The sequence below is a fragment of the Ranitomeya imitator genome, chromosome 4, assembly GCF_032444005.1.
Source record: "Ranitomeya imitator isolate aRanImi1 chromosome 4, aRanImi1.pri, whole genome shotgun sequence".
NCBI lineage: Eukaryota > Metazoa > Chordata > Amphibia > Anura > Dendrobatidae > Ranitomeya > Ranitomeya imitator.
This window is the reverse complement of record NC_091285.1, coordinates 239,937,862-239,955,501: the sequence shown is the minus strand read 5'-3', so window position 1 is coordinate 239,955,501 and position 17,640 is coordinate 239,937,862. Positions and strand designations below refer to the sequence as shown.

The 17,640-nt window shown below is 44.4% G+C and overlaps 1 protein-coding gene across 1 annotated transcript in view; it reads left to right on the top strand.

The window, feature by feature from the left end:
* The window catches only part of LOC138674484 (dynein axonemal heavy chain 3-like), a 3,367,401-nt gene that overhangs the window by 2,797,052 nt on the left and 552,709 nt on the right, over nt 1-17,640 (top strand). The window contains 1 exon segment of the mRNA XM_069762320.1: nt 11,439-11,546. Within this exon segment, the coding sequence (XP_069618421.1) occupies nt 11,439-11,546 (108 nt within the window).

Below are 17,640 nucleotides of genomic sequence, written 5' to 3'. Positions count from 1 at the left end.
CAGGAGGGGACAGCGCGAGGATCGCCAGGACTAGGTAAGTATAGCATATTCACCTGTCCTCGTTCCAGCCGCCGGGCGCCGATCCATCTTCCCGGCCGGCGCCTCCATCTTCCCGGCGTCTCTGCTCTCTGACTATTCAGGCAGAGGGCGCGATGACGCATATAGTGTGCGCGGCGCCCTCTGCCTGATCAGTCAGAGCGGAGACGCCGGGAAGATGGAGGCGCCGGAACGAGACGCCGGGAGCTGCAATCAAGGGAGGTGAGTATGTGGTTTTTTTTCTTTATTGCGGCGGCACAAATTTATGTGGAACATCTATGGGGCACAGTGAACGGTGCAGAGCACCGTATATGGCACAGCACAGCTATGGGGCACAGTGAACGGTGCAGGGCACCGTATATGGCACAGCACAGCTATGGGGCACAGTGAACGGTGCAGAGCACCGTATATGGCACAGCACAGCTATGGGGCACAGTGAACGGTGCAGAGCACCGTATATGGCACAGCACAGCTATGGGGCACAGTGAACGGTGCAGAGCACCGTATATGGCACAGCACAGCTATGGGGCACAGTGAACGGTGCAGAGCACCGTATATGGCACAGCACAGCTATGGGGCACAGTGAACGGTGCAGAGCACCGTATATGGCACAGCACAGCTATGGGGCACAGTGAACGGTGCAGAGCACCGTATATGGCACAGCACAGCTATGGGGCACAGTGAACGGTGCAGAGCACCGTATATGGCACAGCACAGCTATGGGGCACAGTGAACGGTGCAGAGCACCGTATATGGCACAGCACAGCTATGGGGCACAGTGAACGGTGCAGAGCACCGTATATGGCACAGCACAGCTATGGGGCACAGTGAACGGTGCAGAGCACCGTATATGGCACATCTATGGGGCACAATGAACGGTGCAGAGCACTGTATATGGCACAGCTATGGGGCACAATGAACGGTGCAGAGCACCGTATATGGCACAGCTATGGGGCACAGTGAACGGTGCAGAGCACCGTATATGGCACAGCTATGGGGCACAGTGAACGGTGCAGAGCACCGTATATGGCACAGCTAGGGGGCACAATGAACGGTGCAGAGCACTATATGGTTCACACCTATGGGGAAATATGAACGGTGCAGAGCACTATATGGCACAGCTATGGGGAAATAATGATCTATTTTTATTTTTGAAATTCACCGGTAAATGCTGCATTTCCACCCTAGGCTTATACTCGAGTCAATAAGTTTTCCCAGTTTTTTTGTGGCAAAATTAGGGGGGTCGGCTTATACTCGGGTCGGCTTATACTCGAGTATATACGGTATATATGAACATCTTCAAAAATAAAAATCTGATTTTTCATAGAAAATTAAATGTATTACAAACATATAGCAACTCTCCCCCCCCACACACACAAAAATGTATCAATATTAGGTATCTACGCAACCATATTAACCTGAAGAATTAAAGGGGGGTTCGGCAGACGCCCAAATCTGCTAGCCGAAACCGCATGGACCAGGGATCGTCCTGCCTAATGCCCACTCTCCTGTTAAACTTGGGCATAACGCTACTCAGACAACGCAGGGTGAGGGTAAAATAGTGTGGCAATGCTTTATTGAACCACAAAGTAGGCAGATAACACATAGAACCATCCCAGCACAGTACCGAAGATTGTGCACATGGCGAAGTCTCACCCTTCCTCTGACTCACCAGGATAATGGTAGATGTTATGTCAGAACTCCCAGGGTTGCTACTCCACCTGTGATACACACACAGAGAGCAGGTAACAACAACCATAGGGAGATGACAGTCCATAGAGTCCATACAAGGTCCAAAGCCATAGAACAAAAAACCTGACCAGCACCTCCAGATACCTCCTCCTTTCCGACTCTGCACCCCACCCACAAGCCCAAGGGTGTTTATCATAAGCTTACTTTAATGTGCAAGTTTGCAACCCAGGAGAGGCATGTTTGCCCATTCACACTGTAGACTTTTATAGCACAAGAGAAGCATTTATTAGATGATAGGGCCCATCGGAGAAGTGTCACCTTGTTGCGGTTGATGGGCTCACATGATTTTCCAATTTATGTGCTAAGAACCTTCACTTTCATAAGTATTTTTTTATTTTTTTTTTACTTTTTATTACAGTTTACTCAGCAATTATAGATTTTGTGTTCGCATATATATTGGTCATTTTTGCAAGGTCCAAAGCCAGTTGACATGAGACTTACCACCTGGCTAATCCAAACATCTCCATGGAGCCAGGCAACCAGCGGGTCCCAAACATAGTTTTCTCCAAATGTATCCATGGTTGAGCGATGGTCAATGGAGCAGATCTGTATTCATCTAACTGGAGCCAAAACCCCTAGGTTGCTTCCTATAGAATGATAGATCCATGTCCCTCGTGATGGTGCCATGATGGATTGGCTGCAGTCTTGTCTCTCGTCTGTTGGGTGTTTTGCAGAATTTCTGGCTGTGTTTCTCTCTCCCTCCTTGTCTCTCTTTCTCTGAGTCTCTTTATACTGGAGGCATGTAATCTATTTTTAGATTAACTCAGTGTCCTTCAGTCCAGCTTCAAGATAAGGGAAATCAATTGTGATGAGATCAAGTAGCATTACTTGACCATTCAATCTATTTGCACAGTCTTTCCCTCTCTGCTTTCAAAGTCAACAAACTGATTCCATAATACAATGCACAATTAGCATATCAGCTAACATCAATAGTCAAAGAAAAGCACACACTGTGTTATATGAAATATCAGCTTACAAGTCACTATTACAGGCTTACCCAAACAAAAGTCAGTTTTCCTGACCCCAGAAATTAACATTAAAATCCAAATGCCAACATACAGATAAAAAGTCAATTCTTCTTGGTTTGCAAAACATAGTCATCTGGGTAATAAAAGATATAATATGGTTTCTTTACTTTGCTCCCTATCTTAATTAGTGAGACGTGATAGGATTCCGATCAACCTTCTCCAGTTATGGGGAACAATCCACAATATGTCTTTAAGCACATTCACAAATGTACCTTTATGACAAAAACATTCTATCACCCAGTTTCCTCAGAGCTTGTTCTCTGTCCTCCTTACAAAAATAAACTCCACACGTAATTGAAGAGTAACAGCTTGTATCAATTGGGTCCACACATGGCTTCCTCTGCATTCTGTAGCTCCTGGATTAAATTCCATTCAATCCATTAAAGCTGGCACATCTCCTGTAGTTTGCATTTTTTGCTGAGGTCATGTATCCACTCTGGTCTTCTTCCCAAGGCTGGTTTGGAGGGGTTGGACATAGTAGCATCCAAAACCTGCTGTACATGGTCTGCTGGGTCTGTCTTTATGCCTCCCTTGATGTGGACCCCTTTATGGTGTCTTCGAAGAGCAGTCCCCTGCAGCTCCCCTGATTCTGCCGGGCTGAGTAGTATCCAACTGCTACCACCAAGTGTAGGGAAACGGGGGTGGCAGGTGCCCAAGTCTGCTAGCCAAAACCACATGGACCAGGGATTGTCCCGCCTAATGCGTGCTCTCCCATTAAACGTGGGCATAACGCTACTGAGATAATGCAGGGTGAGGGTAAAATAGTGTGGCAATGCTTTATTGAACCACAAAACAGGCAGATAACACATAGAACAGTCCCAGCATAGTACCCAAGATGATGCACATTACAGAGTCTCACCCTTCCGAAGACTCGCTGGGATAATGCCAGATGTAATGTCAGAGCTTCCAGGGTCGCTACTCCACCTGTCATATGCACACAGAAAGGAAGTAACAACAAGCGTAGGCAGATGACAGTCCATAGAGTCCATACAAGTTCAAATGCCAGTTAACACTAGAGTCACCACCTGGCTAATCCAAACATCTCCATGGAACCAGGCGACCAGCGGGTCCAAAACATGGCTTTCTCCAAACATATCCATGGTTCAGCGCTGGTCAATGGAGCAGATCTGTATCCTTCTAACCGGAGCTGAAAACCCCTAGGTTGTTTCCTATAGAATGATAGATCCATGTCCCTTGTGATGGTGCCATGATGGATTAACTGTAGTCCTGTCTCTTGTCCATTTGGTGTTTTGCAGAATGTCTGGCTGTGTCGCTCTCTCCCTCCTCGTCTCTCTGTTTCTGAGTCTCTTTATATTTGAGGCATGTAATATATTTTTAGATTTACCCAGTGGCCTTCAATCCAGCATCAAGATAAGGGAAAACAATGGTGATGAGATCAAGTGGCATTTCTTGACCCCAGAAATCAACACTTAAATCCAAAAGCCAACATACAGATAAAAAGTCAATTCTTCTTGGTTTTCAAAACATAGTCATCAGGGTAATTACAATATAATCTGGTTTCTTCACAAAAGGTGTTTGATGTAAATTTTGTTTCTAAATTTATGTCACAAATAAAAATGTACATAGAGTAATTCACATTATGTGCCACAAAAGAAATTACATCAAGAAGGAAACGTGGAATTATGAAAATCACAAGGATTGATAGACATGGTAATGATATGCAAATATGAGAAAATGGAAACAAAATTTTCAAAACATTTCAATTTGTTCTGTATTGAATATGAGCACCATTCACAGAAATACATGCACTTGACATGCTATCAGTGAGTTTAATAATGGTCGTCTGAGGAATGTTTTGCTATGCTGAAAGCATTCAGGAAAACAAATCATCATGATCTGCTGCTGGCAGCTCCCTTTGCAATTGCTGACCAATAACATCTCAAATATGCTTGATGGGAGACAAGCCCCAAGGCACTGAGTTTAATAATGGTTGTCTGAGGAATGTTTGCCATGCTTAATGTATTTGAGCAAACAAATCATCAAGATCTGCTGCTGGCAGCTCCCTTTGCAATTGCTGACCAATGACATCTCAGATATGTTTGATGGGATGCAAGCCCCAAGGCGCTGTAGGCAATGATAGTACATTTGAGCCAGGTTGCTCACAGTAGCATGTGCAACATACGACCTAGTGTTGTCATGTAAAAAAACAACTTCGGGGAGATTTGAAAGAACTAGCAGTTCCATTTGCAAGCTGTTGACCAATGACTTTCCAGATGTGCTTGATGCTATCCAAGTCCCAAAATTCTGGAGGCCAATCTCAAACTATCATTGAGAATAAAACAAAAGTGAGACTCATCACTGAAGAGGATAGACCTCCACCCCATCATCCAGAGTTCCATTTCAACCTCCGGTCTCCATAAAGAGAACTTTATGCGTGAACATCATACCTCCCCTGCTCCTTGGATTATGGTGTGAGATGGCATAATGTAAGGTAGCCAGACCCCTTTAGTGTTCAAGTCTTCATTCCAGATACACTAACAACTCGGTGTTTGATTTTGGCCTGGGAACTATTAATACATCCATTTTTCCAAAGTATTCCAGGGGCTATTTTTCAACATGACAATGACAGGCCGCATGTTGCTCCTGCTATTGTGAGCAGCCTAAATGGCCTAAACATGGTGCTAAGGCCTGAAATGTCTCGAGACTTGTCCCATCGAGAACTTCTGAGGAGTTATTGGTCAGCACTTCGGGAATGACATTGGTTGGTACTCTCAGTCTCCTATGGTTAAGCTTCATAGAAGTATTGATATGGTAGCAACAGGCACATATATCTTGACTAGGGTTGAGCGACTTTTCTTTTTATAGGATCTGGTCGGGTTTCACGAAACCTGACTTTTTCAAAAGTCGGGTCGAGTGAAATCGGCCGATCCTATAGAAAAGTCGGGGTCGGCCGAAACACGAAACCCAATGCAGTGCATTGGGTTTCTAATGGTTCCCAGGGTCTGAAGGAGAGAAAACTCTCCTTCAGGCCCTGGGATCCATATTTAAGTGTAAAATAAAGAATAAAAATAAAAAATATTGATATACTTACCCTCGGACGCGCCCTGGTTCTCACCGGCAGCCTTCCTTCCTAAGAATGAGCGCCTGAAGGACCTTCGATGACGTCGCAGCTTGTGATTGGTCGCATGAGCGGTCACATGGGCGTCACGCGACCAATCACAAGCCGCAATGTTATCTAAGGTCCTTCAGGCGCTGATTCTTAGGAAGGAAGGCTGCTGGTTAGAACCAGGGCGCGTCCGAGGGTGAGTATATACCTATTAGGAATATACTCACCCTCGGACGCGCCCTCGGACGCTTCCTTCCTAAGAATTATCGCCTGAAGGACCTTATATGACGTCGCGGCTTGTGATTGGTCGCGTGACCACCCATGTGACCGCTCACGCGACCAATCACAAGCCGCGACGTCATCAAAGGCCCTTCAGGCGCTCATTTTTAGGAACGCAGGCTGCCGGTTAGAACCAGGGCGCGTCCGAGGGTGAGTATATCAATATTTTTTATTTTTATTCTTTACTTTACACTTAAACCCTTAGTGACAGAGCCAATTTGGTACTTAATGACCGAGCCAATTTTTGCAATTCTGACCACTGTCACTTTATGAGGTTATAACTCTGGAACGCTTCAACGGATCCCGCTGATTCTGAGAATGTTTTTTCGTGACATATTGTACTTCATGTTAGTGGTAACATTTCTTCGATATTACTTGCGATTATTTATGAAAAAAACGGAAATATGATGAAAATTTTTAAAATTTTGCAATTTTCAAACTTTGTATTTTTATGCCCTTAAATCAGAGAGATATGCACACGAAAAATAGTTAATAAATAACATTTTCCACATGTCTACTTTACATCAGCACAATTTTGGAAACAAATTTTTTTTTTGTTAGGGAGTTATAAGGGTTAAAAGTTGACCAGCAATTTCTCATTTTTACAACACCTTTTTTTTTAGGGACCACATCACATTTGAAGTCATTTTGAGGGGTCTATATGATAGAAAATAATGAAGTGTGATACCATTCTAAAAACTGCACCCCTCAAGGTTCTCAAAACCACATTCAAGAAGTTTATTAACACTTTACGTGCTTCACAGGAACTGAAACGATGTCAAAGGAAAAAATGAACATTTAACTTTTTTTTGCAAACATTTTAATTCAGAACCATTTTTTTATTTTCACAAGTGTAAAAACAGAAATGTAACCATAAATTTTGTTATGCAATTTCTCCTGAATACGCCAATACCCCATATGTGGGGGTAAACCACTGTTTGGGTGCACCGCAGAGCTTGGAAGTGAAGGAGCGCCGTTTGACTTTTTCAATGCAGAATTGGCTGGAATTGAGATCGGACGCCATGTCACGTTTAGAGAGCCCCTGATGTGCCTAAACAGTGGAAACCCCCCATAAGTGACACCATTTTGGAAACAAGACCCCTTAAGGAACTTATCTAGATGTGTGGTGAGCACTTTGAACCCCCATGTGCTTCACAGAAGTTTATAACGTTGAGCCGTAAAAATAAAAAATCGCATTTTTTCTACAAAAATGATATTTTTGCCCCCAAATTTTTATTTTCACAAGGGTAACAGGAGAAATTAGACCACAAAAGTTGTAGTGCAATTTCTCCTGAGTACGTCGATACCCAATATGTGGGGGTAAACCACTGTTTGGGCGCACCGCAGAGCTTGGAAGTGAAGGAGCGCCGTTTTACTTTTTCAATGTAGAATTGTCTGGAATTGAGATCGGACGCCATGTCGCGTTTGGAGAGCCCCTGATGTGCCTAAACAGTGGAAACCCCCCACAAGTGACACCATTTTGGAAACTAGACCCCTTAAGGAACTTATCTAGATGTGTGGTGAGCACTTTGAACCCCCATGTGCTTCACAGAAGTTTATAACGTTGAGCCGTGAAAATAAAAAAATTGCATTTTTTCTACAAAAATGATCTTTTTGCCCCCAAATTTTTATTTTCACAATGGTAACAGGAGAAATTAGACCACAAAAGTTGTAGTGCAATTTCTCCTGAGTACGTCGATACCCAATACGTGGGGGTAAACCACTGTTTGGGCGCACCGCAGAGCTTGGAAAAAAAGGAGTGCCATTTTACTTTTTCAATGTAGAATTGCCTGGAATTGAGATTGGACGCCATGTCGCGTTTGGAGAGCCCCTGATGTGCCTAAACAGTGGAAACCCCCCACAAGTGACACCATTTTGGAAACCAGACCCCCCATGGAACTTATCTAGATGTGTGGTGAGAACTTTGAATGCCCAAGTGCTTCACAGAAGTTTAGAATGCAGAGTCGTGAAAATAAAAAATATTTTTTTTTCCACAAAAAAGATATTGTAGCCCCCAAGTTTTTATTTTCACAAGGGTAACAGGAGAAATTGGACTGCAATAGTTGTTGTCCAATTTATCCCGAGTACACTGATGTGCCATATGTGGGGGTAAACCACTGTTTGGGCGCACGGCAGAGCTCGGAAGGGAAGGAGCGCTGTTTTGGAATGCAGACTTTGATAGAATGGTCTGTGGGCGTTATGTTGCGTTTGCAGATCCCCTGATGTACCTAAACAGTAGTAACCCCCCACAAGTGACCCCATTTTGGAAACTAGACCTCCCAAGGAACTTATCTAGATGTGTGGTGAGAACTTTGAATGCCCAGGTGCTTCACAGAAGTTTAGAATTCAGAGTCGTGAAAATAAAAAAATATTTTTTTTTCCACAAAAAAGATTTTGTAGCCCCCAAGTTTTTATTTTCACAAGGGTAACAGGAGAAATTGGACCCCAAAAGTTGTTGTCCAATTTATCTCGAGTACGCTGATGCCCCATATGTGGGGGTAACCCACTGTTTGGGCGCACGGCAGAGCTCAGAAGGGAGAGAGCACCATTTGACTTTTTGAGCGCAAAATTGGCTGTAGTGTTTGGAGACCCCCTGATGTAACTAAACAGTGGAAACCCCCCAATTCTAGCTCCAACCCTAACCCCAACACACCCCTAACCCTAATCCCAACCCGATCCATAATCCTAATCACTAACCCTAACGATAATCACAACCCTTACCCCAAAACAACCCTAATGTCAACCCTAACCATAACCCTAATCAAAACCCTAAATCCAACACACCCCTAATCCTAATCTCAACCCTAACCTCAAACCTAACCCTAATCCCAATACACCCCTAATCACAACCCTAACCTTAACCCTAATCCCAAACCTAACCCTAATCCCAAGCGTAACCCTAATGCCAACCCTAACCCTAATACCAACTCTAATCCAAACCCTAACCCCAAATCTAACCCTAACTTTAGCCCCAACCCTAGCCCTAACTTTAGCCCCAACCCTAACCCTAGCCATAAGGCTACTTTCACACTTGCGTCGTTTGGCATCCGTCGCAATTCGTCGTTTTGGACAAAAAATGGATCCTCCAAATGTGCCCGCAGGATGCGTTTTTTTGCCCATAGACTTGTATTGCCGACGGATCCTGACAGATGGCCTCACGTCGCGTCCGTAGTGCACTGGATCAGTTTTGTTTTGGCGGACCGTCGGCGCAAAAAACGTTCAATGTAACGTTTTTTTGTATGTCGCGTCCGCCATTTCTGACCGCGTATGCGTGGCCGTAACTCCGCCCCCTCCTCCCCAAGACATAGATTGGGCAGCGGATGCGTTGAAAAACTACATCCGCTGCCCACGTTGTGCACAATTTTCACAACGTGCGTCAGTATGTCGGGCCGACGCATGGCGACGGCCCCATACCGACGTAAGTGTGGAAGAACCCTAACCCTGAATTTAGCCCCAACCCTAGCCCTAACCCTAGCCCTAACCCTAGCCCTAACCCTAGCCCTAACCCTAGCCCTAACCCTAACCCTAGCCCTAACCCTAACCCTAGCCCTAACCCTAAACCTAGCCCTAACCCTAGCCCTAACCCTATCCCTAGCCCTAACCCTAGCCCTAACCCTAGCCCTAACCCTAATTTTAGCCCCAACTGCTCTTCTCCTGTCGGCCAGCAGATGGCGATAGATGGCGGGCGCACTGCGCATGGTCCCGCCATTTTCTTTTGCCCAGAAGATGCCGGCGGCCAGGAGGAGCAGCAGAAGGATTCAGGGACACCGGTAAGTATAATAGGGTCCCCGAATCCCCCTATTTCTCTGTCCTCTGATGTGCGATCACATCAGAGGACAGAGAATTACACTTTGATTTTTTTTTTTTGCGGTCGCCGGTAAACAGTTAATTACCGGCGATCGCAAAACAGGGGTCGGTAAAACCGACCCCGATCATGTTCTTTGGGGTCTCGGCTACCCCCAGCAGCCGAGACCCCAAAGATTCTCCCAGTGCCGGCCGGCGGGCGCACTGCGCATGCGCCTGCCATTTTGAAGATGGCGGCGCCCACCGGGAGCCACGAGGAGCACCGGGGGAGATAGGTGAGTATCGGGGGGCTACCTGGGACCCCTTTTCTCTGTCCTCTGATGTGCAATCACATCGGAGGACAGAGAAATTAAAAAGAAATCGCGTTTTTTTTTTTTTGCGATTGCCGGTAAACGGTTAATTACCGGCGATCGCAAATGCGGGGTCGGTTAAAAACCCCCCGAATCATGTTCTCTGGGGTCTCGGCTACCCCTGGCAGCCGAGACCCCAGGGAAAATCCGACTCTGGGGGGCGCTATTCACTTTTTCCACAGCGCCGTTAATTAACGGCGCTGTGCTTTAAGTACCCTTAGCGGCCGCCGTTAAAAGGCGTATCGGCGGTCGCTAAGGGGTTAAATATGGATTCCGATACCAATTCTCGATATCGCAAACATATCGGAATTCCGATACCAGATCAGAAGATCGCCGACCTCATGGCCGACCCCACACAGGGGTCGGGTCGGGTTTCATGAAACCCGACTTTGCCAAAAGTCGGCGACTTCTGAATCTGGCCGACCCGTTTCGCTCAACCCTAATCTTGACACATACAGTGAATGTCTGGCTGCACTCTTTGTTCTACATCGCAGTCACACCAGCGTGAACCTTTACATCTGCCTCAATCTGAAAGTGTTTTATACTTGGGAGAACATGGTTTGGAACTAAAGTTGAGTGAATCACAAAAAATTAAATTCTGCAAAATTTGCTGAATTCATGGGGGGAATTTGATTTGCATTCCTGCTGCCATCAGTCCTCAGATTTGCTCTTCTGTCTTCTATTCATCTATCCTCTATACTCTTTCTTCTATCTTTATTCCGAACAGATTTTTCATTCACTAAGACCCACTTCGTCATATAGGATGAGATGCATTTCAGTGATGCAGTTGTGCTTGATTATGTGACTGCTTCAGGCCTAGTGGATGGAATACCTGGTCAAAAAGAAGATAAAGGATACTAAATGGAAAAGCCAATCTGCAGCATGGAGAGGGCAGAGGGGCAATATTTTTTAAAATGTTTAACCCTTCACCAGCAAAATAGCAGCTATTGCAATGTGAAAATAAGGATTCTGCTAAATCTGAATATGTTGTACAATTTGAGGTGAATTCCATGCACCTCTAATCAATTCACTCATCTCTAATTGGAAAATAATTTATTTTCTGAAACATTTGTTTTTTTTAGACCAGCTATTGAAATTGCATGTTTTATCTTGTATTCAAAGGGAATTAAACCCGAAAAGAGGACAGATGAAACTGGTAAAATTGTTGATGACTTTTGGCCCTCTTCAAAGAAAATGTTAGGAGATATGAAGTTTTTGGATTCACTGAAGGTAGGACCATTACATTTTCTTAATTTAACACATGTATATTTGTGTCATCCCCTTTTTCATATTTTTTGCAGTTTCCCATTAGTGTTCTCTGTGTTCCACATATCTAATATATAAAGCTGAATGTGTGTGTGTGTGTCTGTGTGTGTATGTGTGTGTGTGTCTGTGTGTGTGTGAGTGTGTGTGTATGTCCGGGATTGACATTTGCACCGTCGCAGCTACAGCCACAAAATTTTGCACAGTCACAGACCCCGAGAGCATCATAGGCTATGTTGTGAGGGGAAATTTTAACCCCTCGTGTTCCAATTCACCAAACGATTTTGCCCCTATCTACCTAATGGGGAAAAAGTGAAAGGAAAAGAGTTGGAGGCAAATTGACAGCTGCCAGATGTGAGCAAGGGGGACTTAAAGAATGAGAGCGATGGCGCCAAAGAGTATATACCATACAGTTGCTAAGGTGGGGCCCCGACATGGGATACTCACCACACACGGGGATATGAACACACACACAAAATGCACCACACTCTACCATGTGCTTGAACACATATACCACCCTCAGCACACATTTCGCCAAACATACACGAACCTCGTCACATAAAAGTCGAAACACAAAAGTCGCCACTCAAAACTCACCATGCGCAAAATTCGCCACATGCAAAACTAGGCTCACGCAAAACTCGCCACACGTGCAAAACTCACCTTATGGAAAACTCACCACATGCAAAACTTGCACACACAGAAAAATTGCCACATGCACAAAAGTTGCAACACATGCAAAAGTTGCCTCACACAAAACTTGCACATACTCAAAACGCACCACACATAAAACTTGCCACGCGCAAAACTTGCTGCACACAATTTGCTACACTAATCTGTCACATGCAACTCGACACACAAAAAGTTGCTACACGCATGTCGCCACATAAAACTCATCTCACAAAAGTCGCTACATGCATGTCGCCACACGCAACTCAACACACACAACTTGACACATGAATCTTGCCCAAAAACACACACAAGTCTGGTATTTTCCTTCAAAAATAAAATGCTGATTAATAAGCAGACAAACTAGAAGAGCAACAAATGAACCATATAGGAAATACGGCAACTGTCCGTCACATGACCTGTCTACTATGTGTATGTGTGAGCTAATATATACTGCCAGGGGGAGGGCTTCCTGTTGGCTGGGGATTTATCAGGCTGCCAATAGCAACCAATCACAGCTCAGCTTCTTTTTTGCTACAGTTAATTAATCTGAGCGCTGATTGGTTAATATAGGCAACAAAGGACATTCTCAGTATAACAAAGCTTGTGTGAGGTAATAGTATGTCAGATAGGGTGTGTTGGTGGAAAGGTGATGTCAGTCACATTACCTCTATGTGAGAGGATATAGAAACTGCCAGTTACAGACTATTTTTGCCATGATAATGCCTCATAAGAAAAGGAATTCCATGGCCCAAATGTCATCTGATGCGATAAAAAAAGCTGCATTACGGGCAAATGAAAAATGTGAAGACTGAGAAACAAGGCTGACACACATGAGAACAGCAGCTGCTTCCTCAAGAGCCAATGAACTTTCTGAGCAGAGGGAAGTGAGGCTTGCAGACAAGAGAACAAGAGCTGCTTCCTCAAGGGCCAATAAACTTTCTGAGGAGAGGGAAGTGAGGCTTGCAGACATGAAAACAAGAGCTGCTTCCTCAAGGGCCAATCAACTTTCTGAGGAGAGGGAAGTGAGGCTTGCTGACATGAAAACAAGAGCTGCTTCCTCAAGAGCCAATGAACTTTCTGAGGAGAGGGAAGCGAGGCTTGCAGACATGAAAACAAGAGCTGCTTCCTCAAGGGCCAATGAACTTTCTGAGGAGAGGGAAGTGAGGCTTGCAAATAAGGGAAGAAGAGCTGCTTCATGAAGGGCCAATGAGTCATGTGCTTCTATTAGCTTAGTTTTTGCCTTTTAATAATTACATTTCTATCTTTTTGTTTTGTGTTTTTTGTGTGCAGAATACATTTTTGTTAACACATTCTATTTTGCCAACAGCAGTTATTATTCCGGGCGAAGCCGGGTAGTACAGCTAGTACAATAATATTTTCTCTGTAGCCTTAATTTTAGATGTTCTTTTAGGACTTAGAATTAGGATATTTATGCTAGCTAAAGCTGTACATTACAGTTAGATTGGTAGATTCTGAAAACAATCTTCTGATTGCAGTGGCTTTCAGACTGTCCTTTAAAGGCATAGTGTGAGGTAATGAAGATTGCACATGTTGGATTGTATGATGCCTAATCATTTGTTTGCTGGAGATAAGCAACTCCCAAATCTGCCTAACACCATTTACCACATTATGAAATGCAAACATGTGATTGGCTGAAGTCATTCCCACACTTTGCTGTTCGTATATAGCTCTGTGATTTAATGTGCAATAGCTGTGTTTGCATCAACACCAATTATTGAAAGCCACCCTGCAGTAGAAAGGCTGGGGACAGGGAAAACTCTAATCTTATTCACCTAACTATTTAAGCACAGTGATAAGTATTCTCATTTAAGCACCAGTCCATTTTCTATCTTCATATCAAGCATGGTTTTTACAATTTCTAACAATACATGGATCGGAATTTAAGGGAGAGAGGAGTCATGCAACGGGAAGCTCATTCCTTCTGGCTAAACCGGAACCTTCACAACCTGCTGAGCCCATGGAAGTAGGGGCCATCACCTTCAAGGAAAGGGAGAAGAGATGTCAATGGAAAGGCAAACTTTGTTTTTACTGCTGTGCTCCAGGACATTGGAAGAAGGACTGTCCCTTCTGTCCTCCTACTCCCAAGGTGTTGGGAAACGCATAAGTCTGGGTAACTACCGAGGAGGTTGCCCAGACTCACAGGTACCATTTTCCTCACTCCTTAAAGTACTGTTAAAAGTGGAACTTGTTGTAGAGAACTGCTTCACTCCCACTTTGGCCTTTGTGGACTGTGGGTCATCCATGAAACTACCTGAGGGACTTTACAGATGTATTCTCCAAAAAAGGGGCTGAGGTTTTGCCACCACACCACCCATTTGATTGTACCATTGATCTTGTTCTGAATGCTAAATTGCCCAAGGTCCATTTGTATAATTTATCCGGTCCCCAGTGTATGGCCATGAAGGAATACATCTCTGAAAGTCTTTGCAAAGGGCACGTTCACCCTTCCATATCCCCTGTGGTGGCTTGGTTCTTTTTCACGAAAAAGAAAGATGGTGGTTTGCACCCATGCCTCGATTTCAGAGAGTTGAGTAAGATCACTGTGAGAAATACTTACCCACTCCCACCTATCCATGATTTATACAACCAACCGTCTGGGGATAAATGGTTTTCTAAATTGGATCTTTGGGGGGCATACAGTCTCATCAGTATATGAGAGGGGGATGAGTGGAAAACAGCATTTCTCACCTCTGAGGGGCTGTTTAAAAGTTTGGTTATGCCTTTTGGGTTGACTAGTGCGCAGGCTGTTTTTCAAAATTTTATCAACCATGTATTTTCTGACTTTATTGGGCACTTTTTGGTAGTGTTTCTTGATGATATTCTGGTATACTCTGTGGAGAAGCAGGCCCATATAGGTCATCTATGTGCAGTTCTCCAGATACTCCGGGAGAACTGTCTCTTTGCTAAACCAGAGAAATGTTTGCTTTTGGTCCAGGTGTTGTCCTTTCTGGGGTTCATCTTGTCTGCTGAAGGACTTCATATGGACCCTGGAAAGGTTCAAGCCATTGTGAACTGGGTTCATCCCAGGAATCTTAACCCCTTCATGACCTTGGGATTTTTCGTTTTTCCGTGTTCGTTTTTCACTCCTCTCCTTCCCAGAGCCATAACTTTTTTATTTTTCCGTCAATTTGGCCATGTGAGGGCTTATTTTTTGCGGAACGAGTTGTACTTTTGAACAACATCATTGGTTTTAGCATGTCATGTACTAGAGAATGGGAAAAAAATTCCAAGTGCGGTGAAATTGCAAAAAATGTGGAATCCCACACTTGTTTTTTGTTTGGCTTTTTTGCTAGGTTCACTAAATGATAAAACTGACCTGCCATTATGATTCCCCAGGTCAGTACGAGTTAATAGACACCTAAAATGACTAGGTTATATTTTACCTAAGTGGTGAAAAAAAATTCCAAACTTTGCTAAAAAAAAAATAAAAACTGCGCCATTTTCCGATACCCGTAGCGTCTCCATTTTTTATAATCTGGGGTCGGTTCAGGGCTTATTTTTTGCGTGCCGAGATGACATTTTTAATGATAGCATTTTGGTGCAGATACGTTCTTTTGATCGACCGTTATTGCATTTTAATGCAATGTTGCGGCGACCCAAAAAACGTAATTCTGGCATTTCGAATTTTTTTCTCGCTACCCTGTTTAGCGATCAGGTTAATGCTTTTTTTAATTGATGGACCAAGTGATTCTGAGCGCGGCGATACCAAATATGTGTAGATTTGATATTTTTTGTATTGATTTATTTTGATTGGGGCGAAAGGGGGGTGATTTAAACTTTTATATTTTTTTATTTTTTTCACATTTTTTTTAACTTTTTTTTTTTTACTTTTGCCATGCTTCAATAGCCTCCATGGGAGGCTAGAAACAGGCACAGCACGATGGCCTCTGCTACATAGCAGCGATCTGCTGTTCGCTGCTATGTAGCTGAAAATCAGGTGTGCTGTGAGCGCCGACCACAGGGTGGCGCTCACAGCTGCCGGCGATCAGTAACCATAGAGGTCTCAAGGACCTCTATGGTTACAATTCTGAAGCATCGCCGACCCCCGATCATGTGACGGGGGTCGGCGATGATGTCATTTCCGGCCGCCCGGCTGGAAGCGGTAGTTAAATGCCGTTGTCTGCGTTTGACAGCGGCATTTAACTGGTTAATAGGCGCGGGCAGATCGCGATTCTGCTCGCGCCTATTACGGGCACATGTCAGCTGTTCAAAACAGCTGACATGTCCCGGCTTTAATGCGGGCTCACCGCCGGAGCCCACATCAAAGCAGGGGATCTGACCTCGGACATACTATCCCATCCGAGGTCAGAAAGGGGTTACAGGTCTTCAGCGATTCTTGGGGTTCACTAATTATAATAGGAAATTTATAAGGGGGTTTTCTCAAATTGTTAAGCCCCTCACTGATTTGACCCGAAAGGGCTCTGATATCAAGAATTGGCCTGCTCCTGCCGCAGCGGGATTTTCAGCATTACAAAAGTGTTTCATGTCTGCCACCGTATTGATTCAACCGGATCGATCTGAACTGTTTATTGTGGAGGTGGACACCTCAGAGGTGGGGATGGGGGCAGTATTGTCCCAGGGACCTGCCACTTTAACCAACCAAAGACCTTGTGCCTTCTTCTCAAAAAAAATTCTCTTCTGTGGAAAAGAATTATGATGTAGGTAACAGAGAGTTATTGGCCAATAAGCTAGCATTTGAAGAATGGAGGCATTTTTTGGAGGGGGCAGTCCATCGAATCACTGTGATTACAGATCATAAGAGTCTGGCTTATATTGAATCTGCCAAGAGGTTGACACCGAGACAGGCGAGATGGTCACTTTTTTTCTCACGGTTTCAATTCTCTATTACCTTTCGACCCGGAACTAAAAGCATCAAGGTTGATGCCTTATCCCATAGTCTGGACCCGATACCACCTCCTCATTCCTCCATTCTTTAGCATGGTGTGGTTGTGGCGGGGGTTTCCTCGGAGTTAGAGCAAGAGACTCGGGAGGCTCAGTCTCTTGCTCCTCCGTCATTGCTGGTTAATAAGCTCTTTGTGCCCATTCAATTTCATCTCAGGATACTTTGGGAGTTTCATGATTGTGCCCTGAGTGGACATCCTGGAATTTCGGCTACCTATAAAGCTGTTTCTAGGTTGTTTTGGTGGTCCTCATTGGCTTTGCATGTGGTTAAGTTTGTGTCGTCCTGTGTTGTATGTTCTCGTGCTAAAAGTTCCCATATCCGGCCGGCCGGGGAATTGGTGCCTTTGCCAATTCCTTATAGACCATGGACTCATCTGTCCATGGATTTTATCACCAATCTTCCTTCCTCTAGTGGTAAAACAGTCATTTGGGTGGTGGTGGACAGATTTAGTAAGCAGGTGCCTTT